At 47.5% G+C, this 15,902-nt stretch overlaps 1 protein-coding gene across 1 annotated transcript in view; it reads right to left on the bottom strand.

Annotated features, from left to right (window-relative positions):
- She (Src homology 2 domain containing E) overlaps positions 1 to 15,902 on the bottom strand; it is a 26,695-nt gene that overhangs the window by 3,884 nt on the left and 6,909 nt on the right. Inside the window, exons 3-5 of the mRNA XM_021158971.2 lie at positions 3,693 to 3,998; positions 1,645 to 1,786; positions 898 to 1,017 (exon numbers count right to left, since the gene is read on the bottom strand). Of these exons, the coding sequence (XP_021014630.1) occupies positions 898 to 1,017; positions 1,645 to 1,786; positions 3,693 to 3,998 (568 nt within the window). The remainder of the gene's footprint in view (positions 1 to 897; positions 1,018 to 1,644; positions 1,787 to 3,692; positions 3,999 to 15,902) is intronic.

The following is a 15,902-nucleotide window of genomic DNA, read 5'->3' as shown; positions in this document are numbered from 1 at the left end:
CTTTCATAACGAGTCTTGTCAGCCTTTGCCATATCTTCAAATTTCCCCTTTTCTTTAGCAGACATGGTCTTCCACCTCTCTGAGCACTTCTTGGAGAACTCTGAGAAGTTGACAGAAGCATCCGGGTGCTTCTTCTTGTGCTCCTCCCAGCAGGTTTGCACAAAGAATGCATATGAGGACATTTTGCCTCTAGGCTTCTTAGGATCTCCTTTGCCCATGTTTAGTTGATTTTCCTCCGTGAGGCACAGAGTCGCCCAATGCCTGTCCGGCTCGCGCTTGCCCCGGCACTGTCTCTATGGAGCTCCATGTACTGCAATGGCTGTGAGAGTGGGAGCCAGAAGCAGCCTCCCCCAGACACTTTTTAAAAAATATTATTATTTATTTTATGTTATGGGTGTTTGGGCAACATATATGTCTGTGCACATGTATGTGCCTGGTACTTACAGAGGCCCGAAGAGAAACTGGAGTTACAGATGGTTGTGAGCCACCATGTGGATCCTGAGGATTGAACCAAAGTCCTCTGGAAGGGCAGCCTGTGCTCTTAACCACTGAGCCATCTCTCCAGCCCCAACACTTTTTTTTTTTTTTAATCAGGAAGTATTTCTCTTCTAAGAGGCCTTAGGTTTGGTAATGCGTACTAATGTACGATGATATGAAAACAGGACCACATCTGTGACTGACACTGGGGTCGCTTTCTAGCATCAATTCTGCATTCTGATCACAGGGTCTCACCCTCTGCTGTCCAAGTAAACTGCCTTTGGTTTTCTGTCAATCACACCCCTAAGACCAGCCTTCAAATTTTACTTGTTTCCACTACCCATCTACCCCCAGGGAGGAAAGCCTCTCATGGCATGGCCTTGCCTTCAGACAGGGAATCCAGGGGAAGGAGGCACTTACTTCAGTGCAATGGAATACTTGCTGTTCCCTGACTCACTGTTCCGGACCAGGTAAGCGGCTTCTTTGCAGGGCTGTAGTCGGTTCTCGGCCTCAGCTCGGCTAATGGAGCCATGATACCAACTGCAGAGGGGGAGAGAAAAACAAGGCCATGGGTGTCACAGGGCAAATGCAGATGGAGCATCACCCCACTAAAGCGGGGTTTGAAGGGAGTTTCTGGGAGGTGCTCAATAGCCTGAGTGGATCCTGAATCATGTTCAGGATGGACACAACGCCCATTCTAGTGGTCCTGGCTCACCAAGCCTCTCAATCAGACACGGTCAAGTCAAGAGAGGGAGTGTGTTTGAAACGTTTCCCTCTGGGGCCTGGAGAGATGGCTCAGTGGTTAAAAGTACTTGCTGCTCTTGGAGAGGACCTGGGTCCAGTTCTAGCATTCACCTAGTGACTCATAGCCACCGGCAACCCCAGTTCCTGGGGATTCACCACCATCTTCTGGCCTCTGGTTATCACACATGTATACAGGCAGGCAAACCTCATAAAATAAAAATAAATTTTTAAAAAAGAAAGCAAGCTTCCCTTTGGTGTGGAAGGAGGCTTAAACGTGCTTCTTGAGATATAGGGCCTTCCATCATGAGCAAACCCTGCATTTAGAAGCTCCACCCAGACAAGAATGCATAAACCAAAGGGGTCATACAGAAAGGACCTGGGGACCCTACATAGGTTGTGGCAGAGTCAGTGAGGGAGACTCACGGTTGCTTTTCTAGGGCCAGGCTTGGGTCCACCTTCTCCCCATCACCATGGTCTGACAGGGTCGGCTTCAAGGTCTTCTGCCAGTGGTGCGGTCTCCCTGCATCCTCTCTGCCCAGAGGTCGATCAGATCCCTCAAACTGGACTGGAAGGAAGCCATCACTTAACACTGGAGAACACGGAAGCCAGCCATGTAGCCCTCAAAGGAAAAAGCTCGTGCCTGCCTTAGCTTAGGGAAGAACATGCCTTCCAATGAAGAGCAGTGTCCCTCAACTGCTGTACTGCTGTCATGAATGGCTGACTACATGGCTAGTGTCTTCATACGACCCCTCTCCTTGAAGTTACTCATCAGTAGAAACAGTTTGTGAACAGAAGAGGGGACTTACGTTTCAGCATGGACTTTACTCTAAGAACATGCAGAATGCGTTGTTTTTTAAAGACTAAACATACATTCAGAGTGACTCCGGAGCTCTCAGCTGTGAAGGGGATGCCTGTATCACACCCTCTCCTCAAGGCTCAGGGATCCATGCGGAAGGGGAGGGACAGAAAGACTGCACGAACCTCCTGGAGGAGATGATTTTAGTGAAATAGTGTTGGCAGACACCGCAGGCCAGACAGATGTGAACTCACAGAGACTGTGACAGCACAAGCTTGAGACAGACAAACTCCCAGCACAGGCAGAAACAGAACAAAATATGGACTGACACATTAGCGATGCCCAGCCCAGGCCGGGCCGAGGACACAGCCCAGGGTGGCCTGGAACTCGCCCTCCTCTTCCTGCTCCTACTTAGGAAGTGCTAGGATTACAGGATTCACCACCAACCAGCACACCGATTCTACTTTTAATTGGCTTGGCTGTTAAGGGGAAAAGACACCTTGAAAATTCTAAAGCTCACAGTCCTCTATTGGATGGAACACAGGGCCCCTAAAGAAGGAGCTAGAGAAAGTAACCAAGGAGCTAAAGGGGTCTGCAACCCTATAGGAGCATCAACAATATGAACTAATCAGTACCCCACAGAACTGTGTCTCTAGCTGCATGTGTAGCAGAGGATGGCCTAGTTGGCCATCAATAGGAGGAGAGGCCCTTGGTCTTGCAAAGATCATATGCTCTGATACAGGGAAATGCCAGGGCCAGGAAGCAGGAGTGGGTGGATTGGGGAGCAGGGTGGGGGGGATATAGGGGGATTTGGGGATAACATTTGAAATGTAAATGAAGAAAATATCTAATAAAAAATGAAAAAAAATAATTACCCATATAAGGAGAAAAAAAATCTAAAGCAAAGGCAAAACCAATTCTGTGAAAGCCAAATGAAGAAAGTATGTCTTGGGAGTGGTTGTTACAGACGGTTGTGAGCCTTACACGGGTACCGGGAACTGACCCAAGTCCTCTGCAAGATCACTAAATGCCATCTCTCTGCACCCCCCCCCCCAGTTTTCTTTTCTTTTCAAAAGTCTGTTTAACAACTCTCCCTTAAATTGCTTAAAAACCCTCACATGAGCAGGGTTTGTGCTGCTTGTGAGACTGAACTCAGGAGTTTGGAGCTAGCCTGAGCTAGCCCCTCAACAAAAGGTCCACATTTGAAGAAGTGACTCTACCTTCAATTTAGGTTTTACTTTCTAAAGGAATCGATTTGTAGCTGGGAATTGTAACATAAGCGTCTAACACCCTAAGAAAACCGAAGCAAAAAATTGCAAGGTTGAGGCTAGCCTCGGCTACATAGTGAGATCCTGTCTCAATGACAAGACTGATCTAGCCTCATTCTCACTCGCAGCCACAGTGGTCCGTCAATCTACCTAGCCCAGGCCTGCTGTTTCACAGTGAGCCTCTCACAGGCTTGAAGAGCAAGTACGTCCCGGAAAGAGTGAGGAAGGTGGTTTCCAAATGTAAAGCAATCAAGGAGGCTGTTCCAACAGCCCTAAAGCATCCCCAGTGGCTACACAGTGGACAGAGCCGGGAAACAAGGCCACAGTTTCAGGCGTCCTGAAAGTCACACTGTGGCAGGGAGCCCGGAGCACTGCTGTGTTTGGTGAGGCAGGCGCTGCACCCTCACCTGACAGGGCTCTCGCGATCTGCTCCTTCTTCCACTCCCAGGGCTGTTCGTACTCAGCAGCGGGCCGATCGTCCTCCTCCGGTAGCCTGCTGTCTGCTGGCCGCGCCTTCACCTCTGCTACACGTTGGCCACCCTCCGAAGGCTCGTACGGGGTGTCATAGAGTTGTGGCGGCTTCCCCAGCAGGTCCTTGGAGCTCCGTCTCTTGACTGTGGCCTCCACCTTCACAGTCTCCCCTGGCTCACTCGGGCCATCAAGCAACTGGAGGGCCTTCACCAGGGGATCTTTGGAGCCACGGCGTCTGATTTCTGAAAATCAGGTATACAGGTCACATGGAAAACCTCAAATGGTCATGGACAGATGTCGTAAGGCCCACGGGTAACCCATGGATTAACCCAGTTACCCTTGGCTGAGGCAGCAGAATGCTCTAAGACTGTTGTGTTCTGGGTTGGGCAGACTACTCTTCGGCCATGCTACAGAAGCAAAAGGGCGGGGGTGGGGTGGGGTGTGTGTTCCAGAATGTTCCTGGCTACAGCACAACATGCACACAAACTGAAATATCACAGTCCCCAGATGGTCTGTACAGTTGCTGAGTGTCAACTCTAAAACAACACGTTTAAGAAGAAAACACCTCTCAGCACGACAGATGGGCCGAGCCTAAGATGAGGGATGCCTGAAGGCAGGAGGCCTCCAGGGTCCTTTTGAGGGTAATAGAGAAGTGGCCTCTGGGTGGCAGAGTGTCTAGTGTCTACCCTGAGTATAGCTTACTTTTAGTTCTACTAATACTTCTTAATAGGAGGCCCGGATTACCGCACTGTAGGGGAAATCAGCCATGTATGGTATTGAAGGCATTGTTCACAATACACCAGGAAAGCATCAGTCAGGCTTGTGTTTGTTTTGAGATAAGGTCTCACTATGTAGCCCCCAGCTAGCCTGGAATTCACCATGTAGACCAGGCTGGCCTTTCAACTCACAGATCCACTCGCCTCTGCCTCCTGAGTTCAGGGATGAAAGGTGTGAGCCACCGCCAGGGTTCTTAAGAGTCAGCCATTTTTAGAGCAGTGGGAGCCAGACACAGTCAGAGAGTCTATAACCGAAGGAGAAACTCAAATAAAAGTGCTAAGGTAGAGAATAAGATCCTTCTATGACATTTCCCCTGGAGGCTAGCGCTGTTCTCCGTGCTGTAATGCTCAAAGCCATTCTGTGGGATAAATACTCCTGTGTGTCCTCCTCCCCCCCCACCCCCACCATGTTAAAGAGAACTGAAGCACATGGGGCTTAAGGAAGTGACCCAGACCAGTGTGCGGCAGGGCCTGGAGTGACAGCAGGAAGCTAGGCGCTGGAAGCCTTACACTTTGACACCACGCTTGGATGGGCTCCAAGTGGAAGAAAAATGGAAGATGAGCTGACTCTGGTGGACAAGGTCACTTCCAGTGGGGAGAGCTGCTTGAGTGAAGATAGGAAAGCAGGGGACATATGGGGCGCATCGCCATCCAGGGCCAGAGAGGAACGTTTCAGAGGCAGAAGTCAGAGACGAGGAAGGCACTGGGAGAAGACCTTAGCTGGAGAAGGGAAAAGCCCAGAGGCAGGCAGCACTGGAGTTTTTGTCTCTGTCTCTCTCTCAAAAGATTTATGTATTTATGTATACAAGTGATTTGTCTGCCTGTCTGCCTGCACACCAGAAGAGGGCACTGAATTGTGAGCTGCCATGTAGTTACTGGAATCTGAACTCAGGACCTCCGCTGAGCCATCTCTCTAGCCCTGTATATATATGGATTTCAGATTTATGTATTTCTAATTATGTGTGTGATTCTGCAGACACCAGAAGAGGGCACTAGATCCCCCAGAGCACCAGTTCTGAGTCAATGGACTGGGGTCCTGGGAATCACACTCTGGTCCTCTGCCAAAGCAGTACGAGTTCTTAACCGCTGAACCATCTCTCCAGCTCCAGCTTGGTTGCTTTTTAAGATGTCAGGGAATCATGTAGCCCAGAATAGCCTGCAGATTGCTATGTAGAGAAAGATGGCTTTGAGCTCTAGGACTCTCCTGCCTCAGCCTCCCAAGTGCTAGGATTACAGGTGTATGTAACTCCTCTGGAAGTGAGTTTCTTTTAAAAGCAAAAACAAAAGTTTGGATTGTGCTGTGTACAGTGCAAAACCATTTTAAATTGGTTTCTCAGCATAGCCTTGGCTATCCTGGAACTCACTTTGTAGACCAGGGTGGCTCCAAACTCACAGTGATCCACCTGACTCTGCTTCCTTAGGGCTGGGATTAAAGGTGTGTGTCACCACTTCTGACATTTAAAAAAAACAAACAAGCATAAAAATGGGGATATATCGGCGAGTGACTTGATTCTTACATCTAACATCACTGTATAGGATAGAGGAAGTGAGAAAGAGCTGGACTGATGCATAGCAATGTTCAGACGAACCTCAATATAAACCAGACAATTAACAGTTAAACAACTATAGGGCCACTATAGGACAGAGTCAGCAGTGTCTGGTGACTGGCCAGCCTGGCCTAGGGGCCTTACCAGGTTACCCTAACAAATGGAACCTCTGCAGATCCAATATATTACTCTTTAAAAAAAGAGATTTATTTATTTAATGTATGTGAGTACACACTTTAGCTGTACAGATAGTTGTGAGCCTTCATCTGGTTGTTGGGAATTGAATTTAGGACCTCTGCTCGCTCCGGCCCAAAGATCTATTTATTATTATAAATAAGTACACTGTAGCTGTCTTCAGACACCCCAGAAGAGGGCATCATATCTCATTATGGGTGGTTGTGAACCACCATGTGGTTGGTGGGATTTGAACTCAGGACCTTCAGAAGAACAGTGGGTGCTCTTACCCGCTGAGCCATCTCACCAGCCCCTGACTTTTACTCTTATGTCTATTAGCACCTGTGGAATATTTGTTCCACTGGACACCTCTTCGGGAAGCCTCTCCTTTCTCCCGGTCCTCTGATGGCCTTCAGCGCTCACTGCTACCACCCATTCTTGCCTTACACTTTCACCACTGGGGACTCAGTTTTTGACACACATTTCCAACTTGGCAGAGATGGCTGGGGCAGGGCCCACTCTGCCTTGCTTATGTTGGCAGGACACACAGGTGTGTAATGAAGGGATGGCACAGCACGATGCCCAGGCAGAGGACATGTGTGCATCATGGAGAGTCTTGCCACACATGGCTGTTAATACTGTGAGAATAAAAGCAACTTCTAGAGACGAGGGCAGCAGATTGAAAGGACAGAGAGTCCAGGGCAGGATTCTAGGAAAGGATGGGCAGCAGAAGCAAGGGAGGATGGGAAGAAATGGTGGAACAAGCAAGAAGAGGAGCAGAAGACTGCCGTGCTGTGGGAGGGCGCCAGAAAGGACAGTAAGAGTTCTATAACAGAGGAAGGACAACGGATGGAGACAGTTATTCAAAGAAAGCCACTAAATTCAAGAGGGCAAACTTTAACCAGGCATGGTGATGCATGCCTTTAGTCTAGGCACTCAGGAGACAGAGGCAAGCTGACTTCTGTGTGCCTGTGCCAGCGTGGTTGACATAGTTCTAGGCCATCGAAGGCTATATACTGAGACCTTGTCTCAAAGTGTGTGGGGGTGGGGTGGGGTGGGAGTGATCACTTATTCCTAGGTGAGGTTTGGATCTGTGGGATTCAGGACTCTGTCAGCAACTACCTCTGCCTCCAATTCCATGCAAGTCCACACTAATAGACATAAGAGTAATATATTGGATCTGCAGAGGTTCCCTTTGGTTAGAGTGACCTGGTAAGGCCCCTAGGCCAGGCTGGCCAGTCACCAGACACTGCTGACTCTGTCCTATAGTGGCCCTATAGTTGTTTAACTGTTAATTGTCTGGTTTATATTGAGGTTTATTGGTACACAGGTACACTACATTTCCTGGACACTCCTCACCTCCACAGGATCTAACTTCAGAGGTGGGATAGAGTCTGGCAGCCAGATGGGTATAAGCTACTAGGATAGTCTAAAAAGCAGCTAAAGTTGAGGCTATGTCTTACCCACTTCTGCCCAGTCTGTGGGGCTAATCTCTCCTGGCCTCATCCCTGAACCAAGGACACATCACAGCACTTGCTGTGGATGTAGCTGGCTGGACTGTCCCCTGCTCACCTGACGCCAGGTCAGGGGCCTGGGCTGTCTGAGGCCAGAGCCGTGTCTTTTGTCCTACCCTCTTGACGTTCAACCCCACGGCTTTTGCTTCATTGCCTATTCTAGACGTGGCTATGAAAAACAAGAAACAAAAACGTGCTCTGTTCTTGGTTCGGCTGCGATAAGGCTGGCATTTAAAAAAAAAAAGTAAAAGATCCTTTCTCAAGAACTAAGAAAGAGGAAACTGAGCACACAAAGGAACCCAGGGGATGGATTTAGAATTTTTAGGTTTCTAATCAGAACTTATTTATGCCCAGTTTAGAAAGTTCTCGAGATCCTGGCTTCAGTGGATACAAGCACTTGTTGCTCTTGCAGAAGGCCCAGGGTTGGTTCCCAGCTCCTATATGGAGCCTCACAGCCTCAGTACCTCCTGACACCTTCTGGGCTCCTCAGGTACACACATGGTGTGCATATACACATGCAGGCAGCACACACACACATAAAGTAAAGGTAAAGAGAAAAAAACATGGCTTCAAGTAAGCCTCCAGTGAAGTGTATGAACCAAATGAGGAAGAGTGAGTCCATCCTTAGAATACATGACCCGAGTCCATCCTTAGGGTACATGTCCTAAGTCCATCCTTAGGGTACATGCCCTGAGTCCATCCTTAGGGTACATGACCTGAGTCCATCCTGAGGGTACATGTCCTAAGTCCATCCTTAGGGTACATGTCCTGAGTCCATCCTTAGGGTACATGTCCTAAGTCCATCCTTAGGGTACATGTCCTGAGTCCATCCTCAGGGTACATGTCCTAAGTCCATCCTTAGGGTACATGTCCTGAGTCCATCCTTAGGGTACATGTCCTGAGTCCATCCTTAGGGTACATGTCCTGAGTCCATCCTCAGGATACATGTCCTAAGTCCATCCTTAGGGTACATGTCCTAAGTCCATCCTCAGGGTACATGACCTGAGTCCATCCTTAGAATACATGACCTGAGTCCATCCTTAGAATACATGACCTGAGTCCATCCTTAGGGTACATGTCCTGAGTCCATCCTTAGGGTGTATGATCTGAGTCCATCCTTAGGGTATATGACCTGAGTCCATCCTCAGGGTACATGTCCTGAGTCCATCCTCAGGGTATATGACCTGAGTCCATCCTTAGGGTACATGACCTGAGTCCATCCTTAGGGTACATGTCCTGAGTCCATCCTTAGGGTACATGTCCTGAGTCCATCCTTAGGGTGTATGATCTGAGTCCATCCTTAGGGTATGCGATCTGAGTCCATCCTTAGGGTAGAGGTCTTGCTCACAAGGAAATTTCCATAGACTTGCATTCAAATGAGGCACAGTGATTGGCATTTATGTGTGTAGTATTTCTTTACAGTGGGGTCCTCCTGATCCCTCCCTTTGAAATGGACTAGGAGCCAACTGAAAAGCTCAAAGCTGAAAACACTCCTTCCTTGCCTGGCCCAGGATTGGAGCTATTGGTAAAACATCTTTTGAAACAATGTTTAATTGGGCGGAAAGGAGGTAGGCACCTCCCCCTTCCAGGGCATTAACCTTCCAGTCCATTCCAACACCTGGCTGTCCCCAACCTGAGGCGCCATAGAAACATTGAAACAATCACAGGGCTGCAAGCCGACCCTTCCTGCAGGGAGAATAGCTCCTGACGTGCAGAGCTGCCTCCAAGAGGAAATGTGCCTGAGAAGGAGGAAATGGCAAGAGGAAGCTACACCCTGGCTGCCGATAGAGGCCGTTTACTGTGGCAGACAGCAGGGTGCTGGGGTTGGGCAGAAGATAAACACTCCCGCACAGCCTCTCTGAGACAGGGCTGCCCCAAATCAGAGAAAATGGCAGCTGATTGGTTCATTGCCTAACCCGGGCTGGGAAACTTCCCTTTCCAGCCCTCCGTTCTCATCACACACAACTAAGGCATTTACATGGCAGGAGGCCAACGTTTCTTAAGTAGCAAATTTGTTTTTGCAGGGTCTCATTCTGTGGTCCAGGTTGACTTCTAAGTTGCAGTGATCCTCCTGCCTCAGCTTCCCAGAGACTGGGACTACAGGAGTGAATAACCACACCCGACAACACATTCAACTGTTATCACCCTGTATTATCCAGAATTCTCTTTTTTTAAAAAATTGCATTCTCTCTCAACAGTCAAAGTGACTATGTTTTTTTGGGTACACATATCACAAATGTGTCATGCCCAGAGCCTCACAGAAGCCCTGGTGTCCACTGATTCTGGTTGTGAGGCCTCTGCCCTGTGAGGTGCTGAGTGGGGAGCCAAGCTCATTTACTGTACCTTACTTTATATGTATCTTTATGAAAAAGATTTCCTGCAATTTTTTTAAATTAAAAAGATAGGTTTATTTTTATTTTATGTGTATGAATTTTTTAAAAGATTTATTTATTATATGTAAATACACTGTAGCTATCTTCAGACACCCCAGAAGAGGGGGTCAGATCTTACTATAGATGGTTGTGAGCTACCATGTGGTTGCTGGGAATTGAACTCAGGACCTCTGGAAGAGCACTTAGTGCTCTTAACCACTGAGCCATCTCTCCAACCCCACACAGGCATGTTTTGCCTGCACATGTCTGTGCACCATGAGTATGCAGTGCCTGTGGAGGCCAGAAGAGGGCGACAGATGCATTGGATGAATAGGTTAACAGACAGTGAGTGCTCTAAATCACTGAACCATCTTCCTAGCCACACAAGTAGTATTTTAATTACGATTCTAAATAACATATCTTTCCCACAGTTCCTTTCATGTTTCTAAATCACTAAACACGCAGCCTCACAGAGCTGTATTTTCCCCTTGGAGTTAGATATGGGGCTGCTTCACACCTTGTCTTACTTGGGTTTTCTACCAGCAAGCTCCTTGTCTGGTCTGCGTTCTCCTATCAGCTAACTCAAGATATTCAACAAAGGTAGAGGCAATTCAGACACCCTGAAATTTACTGAGGAGAGACAGATTAGAGACTGGGCTGAGGTAAGGGTCAATGGCAGAGTGCTTCCAGGCAGGCGTGAGGCGCTGGCTTCAATCTCCAACACCAAGAAACATCCGAGAATTCATGTGGATTTCTTTCTACAATATGCAGACCCACACATTGAGGTTGTCCCCGAGACCTGACTATTTAAACAAATCAATAACATCACTTGGAGGGAAAACAAAAAGTTTAATTTAAAAACAATTTTTGTCAGGAGTTGAATAGTCAAAGCCACAGGGTGCCGTATGCCCCGGGACCTCTGCTTTCCACCCAGTGATTCGGACAACTCATTTCATTTTTCTGGACTTAGATTTCCTTGACTGCTTAGCAGGACCTGCCTTTACACCATTGCTGGAGTATTCGGTAAGGTTAATCGGCAAGTTTGGTAGCTCAGAGCCCTTGAAGAGCAGAACTGTAATGTCTCCTGTGGGGGGAATCCTTACATTAATTGATGGCTGTCTGAGAGACTCCTGGCCTGGAAGTTTCAATGATGTGGCTAAAGGCCACACTGCTAAATTACACAGAATAAATGTAGCAGTTGCTCAGGGAAAATACTGTGGTTTAGCAGGAAAACGGTGTTTTAGGCTAATTATACTTCCTCTGCCCTGCCGTGGGCTCCTATTAACAACCCTTTAGACAAATCCCAAGAAGAATTTACTTGTAAATTCTTAAGTTCTACAAGTTAAAAGTTTTCAGAGGAACTTACCACATATCTCTCTCCCCGTTTTTCTATCTTCTTAAGAGAAATATTTATTTTTATTAATGTGTATATGTCCGTGTGCCAGCAGAGGTCAGAAGGTGCTGGATTCCCTGAGGCTGGACTTACAGGTGTGCGCTTCCTGACGTGGGTATGAGGATCAAAGGCAGTGAATACCCTTAACCACTGAGCTACCTCTCCACATACACTCTTCCTAGGCCTCCCACCCCACCCCAGTTTTGACAGGGCCTTGCTATCTATGTATTTAGGCCAGGCTGACATGGAACTTATGTATCCCAGTGATTCCCCTGCCTCAGCCTCCCAAGTACTGAGATTATAAATGCAAGCTATAACACCTAGTTAGTTATTACAGTTTTCATCAATGTAGGTTCTTCTCTACTGGCGTTAAGTATGTTTTCTCATGTTCTGATGGGGCAGGGAACACGGGGATCCTGTTTCCTATACCTGCAGAGTCGGCACTGAGCCTAGTTCACAGTAAATAAGAGCTAAGAACTCTTTGTGGGATATTATAGAGCAATCACATGGACAACATGCTTTATGCCCCGAGATACTGATTTCTTTTCTCAGTGTTGGGAATTGAACCCATGACCTTAGACATGCTAGGCAAGTGTGCTACCACTGAGCTAAATATGAAGGAAGCTACAAGATGCTGTTAAAGCCTCATGATATTTCCACTTCACAGGTTGGAAATGAAGCACAGAGGCCGGCGTACAGGCTACAACACTCCACAATTAAGTCACCTCAGCACAATTTTCACATCATTCCAAAAACCCAAGTCAGTGAAAGTACCCAACCCTCCGTGGGCTACACGACACAGGCTACACGGCACATCTCTGGGTTTAGGGACACGGCCCAGGGGCACAGCGTGTATCCGGGGTGCTCTGAAGCACTGGCTAGATTCTCATCACTGCATAACTACACAAACCCTACAAAACAGAAAGACAGGAAACTTCTGACCTCGGACTTGTCAAGCTAGCACGCAAAGAACAAACCTTAAAAAGTGAAAAGTTAAACTGGGCCTTTTAATCCCAGCACCCAGGAGGCAGAGACAGAAGATTTCTGTGAGATGGAGGGCCAGACTGGTCTACATAATGAGTTCCAAGGCTAGCCCAAGTTACAAGGTGAGACCCTGTCTTTGTGATGCATGTATATACATATATGCATATAGTATATGTGCTATGCATTTTTAAAGAAGAAACGTGTGGGATGTGATGGCACAAGCCTTTCATCCCAGCACTTAGGAGGCAGGTGACTCTCTGTGAGTCTGCGGTCTACAAAGCAAGTTTAGGACAGCTAGGGGCTACACAGAGAAACTCTGTCTCAAAAAAAAACCCCAAACCAAAACAGTAGAGAAAGGAGGAAAATGAGGAGGAGGAGGGAGAGAAGGAGGAGAAGGAAGAGGAGGAAGAGGGAGAGGAGGAGGAGGAAGAGGAGGAGAAAGAAGAAGAGGAGGAGGAAGAAGAAGAGGAGGAGGAAGAAGAGGAGATGTTAACCTAAAGAGAAAAGCATTGTATTATTAGACTACTACTTTTAAAAATTAGTAATTTTAAACTTTGTTTATCTTTCTTTTGAGACAGGGTCCCACTATCTGGACCAGAACTCTATAATATAGGGAGGTCGTTAACTTAGCACTCATCATCCTGCTTTGCCTTCTGAGCGCTGGAATATAGGCTTGCAGAACCACACCTTGTTGAAAGTAATTTATATTATTAATTCATTTAAACTAACTATTGAATAAGTTAATCTTATATTTTTAATTTGAGTTATCCATACTGTTGAAAAACAAAGCAAAGAATTTAATAAACACTCAAATATTAAACACTAATTTTTTTCTTTTGAAACAGGCTTTCTCTGTATAGACCTGGCTGTCCGGGAACTTGCCCTGTAGACCAGGCTGGCCTCGAACTCACAGATCCACCTGCCTCTGTCTCCCAGGTGCTGGTGGTAGTGACACATGTCATGAGCCACCATGTCTAGCTTACTAAATATTCTTATAGGTTTTTTTTTTTTTTTTTTGAGATAGGGTCTCATTATGTGGCCCTGGCTGGCCTAGAACTTGATTTGTAGACCAGGTTGTCCTTGAACTCACAGAGATCAGCTAGGCTTTGTCTCTAAAGTACTGGGATTAAAGATGTGTGCCACCATGTGCAGCTTATATATTTATCTCGTATTGGGTTTATATATTTATTTATGTTTTTCAAGACAGGGTTTCTCTGTGTATCCCTGGCTGTCCTGGAACTCACTCTGTAGACCAGGATGGCCTCAAACTCAGAGATCCGCCTGCCTCTGCCTCCTAAGTACTAGGGTTAAAGGTGTGTGCCACCACCACCCCCCCCCCCAGGCCCATATTGGGCATTTTCAAGTTTGGTAGGTGAGTGGGGGAAAAGAACTCAATGTGTAGCCAAGGCTGGCCCTGAGTTCAATATCCTCCTGTCTCATACTCTCAAGTCTTGGGGTTAAAGGTACATGCTACTACCCCAGGTTCAAATTTTGAGAGAGTAGGCCTGGCTTTGGGCCAAGTTTGCAATGCCTTTGCAGGGATTATTTTAAGTAAGTCTTTCAGAGCCCTGTGGCAATGGGGACAGAGCACTCAATTTGGAGTGGCAGGTTTCAACTCAAATTCTTCATCTGTGTCTGAAAAAAATCTCGTGAAGTCAAGTGAGAGATTGCAATCCCACATACCTGTAATCTTAGCACTTGAGAGTCTAAAGAAGAGAGACAGCAGTGAGTTCAAGGACAGCATCGATATGTAGTGAGACTCTCTCAAAACAACCAAAGCCAACCAAACCACAACCGTAATAGCAGGCTTAGAGGCCCATGTTGGTAACTCGAGGGCTCAGGAGGCTGATGAACAAGAACTGCTTTAATTCAAGACCAGTCTGAGTTACATGGTGAGCAGATTTTGCTAGGCGTGGTGGCGCACGCCTTTAATCCCAGCACTCAGGAGGAAGAGGCAGGTGCATCTTTGCGTTTGAAGCCAACTTTGTCTACAGGGTGTTCCAGGTGGATTCCAGGACAGCCAAGGCTACACAGAGAAACCCCGGCTTGAAAAACAAACAAAAAGCATGTTTAAAAATCACAGTGAGCAGATCTTGTCTCTTTAGGGAAAAAAAAAAGTGTGTGTGTGGTGGGGAGAAGATGGCTTGGCAGGTAAAAAGGCATGCTTCTAATTGACCCAGGTTCAATTCCTGGAAGTCACATGGTAGAAGGAGAGAACAAACTCCCACAGGTTTCCCTTTGATTTCCACACATGAACTGTGGCAGGCACCTGACCCATCTATGAAATAATAGTCTTGCAAGAGGGACAAGCCTGAAATCCTCTGAGCTTGTCTTCCACCTAGTAACAACAGGGACATGGTTACAGTTCCTTTAGAGAAGTTTTGTTGTTGTTGTTTTGTTTTGTTTTGGTTTTGTTTTTTCGAGACAGGGTTTTTCTGTGTAGCCCTGGCTATCCTGGAACTCACTCTGTAGACCAGGCTGGCCTCCAAATCAGAAATCTGCCTGCCTCTGCCTCCCAAGTGCTGGATTAAAGAGCTTTTATGGTTAATAAATAAAGAAAGTGGAACTGGGGCTGCTGTTCAGCTGTAAAACACTGGCTTACAGTGCTCAAAGTCGTGGGTTCAACCCCAAGCCCAGGGGGACGGGGTAGCATTAGAGAGGCAGGTGCACTTCTGGGAACTTCTCACGCCTTCAAAGAAGCCATTTCTTCTCTCTCTCTCTCTCTCTCTCTCTCTCTCTCTCTCTCTCTCTCTCTCTCTCTCTTCCTTTTTTTGGGGGGGGGTTGGGGGTGCTAGGTTTCTAGGCAGGGTTTCTCTGTGTAGCCCTGGCTGTCCTACTGTCCTAGAATAACTCTGTACACCGGCTGTTCTCAAACTCAAAGATCTGCCTGCCTCTGCCTCCCCAGTGCTGGGATTAAACGCATGCACCACCACTGCCCCATAGAGATACTTTTTGTGTTGGACGGAGGTTATTACACACCTGGTTCAAACAGAGAACAAATGTCTGTGAGTTGCTGACACCCCAAAGGGGCATCCCTAACACAACTGTTGACCAAAGGTTCAAGGAACAAAGGGGGGAAGGAGAGGAAAGCCCTTAGGAGGCTGGGGCTAGGAGGACTGTTGTGAGAGACTGGAGGGCTGCTGTGAGAGGCTGGAGGACTGCTGTGAGAGACTGGAGGACTGCTGTGAGAGGCTGGAGGACTGCTGTGAGAGACTGGAGGACTGCTGTGAGAGGCTGGAGGACTGCTGTGAGAGACTGGAGGACTATTTGAGACTGGAGGACTGCTGTGGGAGATTGGAGGACTGCTGTGAGAGACTGGAGGACCGCTGTGAGACTGGAGGACTGCTGTGAGACTGGAGGACTGCTGAGAGACTGGAGGACTGCTG

Source organism: Mus caroli, chromosome 3 (genome assembly GCF_900094665.2).
Source record: "Mus caroli chromosome 3, CAROLI_EIJ_v1.1, whole genome shotgun sequence".
Classification (NCBI taxonomy): domain Eukaryota; kingdom Metazoa; phylum Chordata; class Mammalia; order Rodentia; family Muridae; genus Mus; species Mus caroli.
Note: the sequence above shows the minus strand (reverse complement) of the source record. Positions and strands in the feature narration are given on the sequence as shown.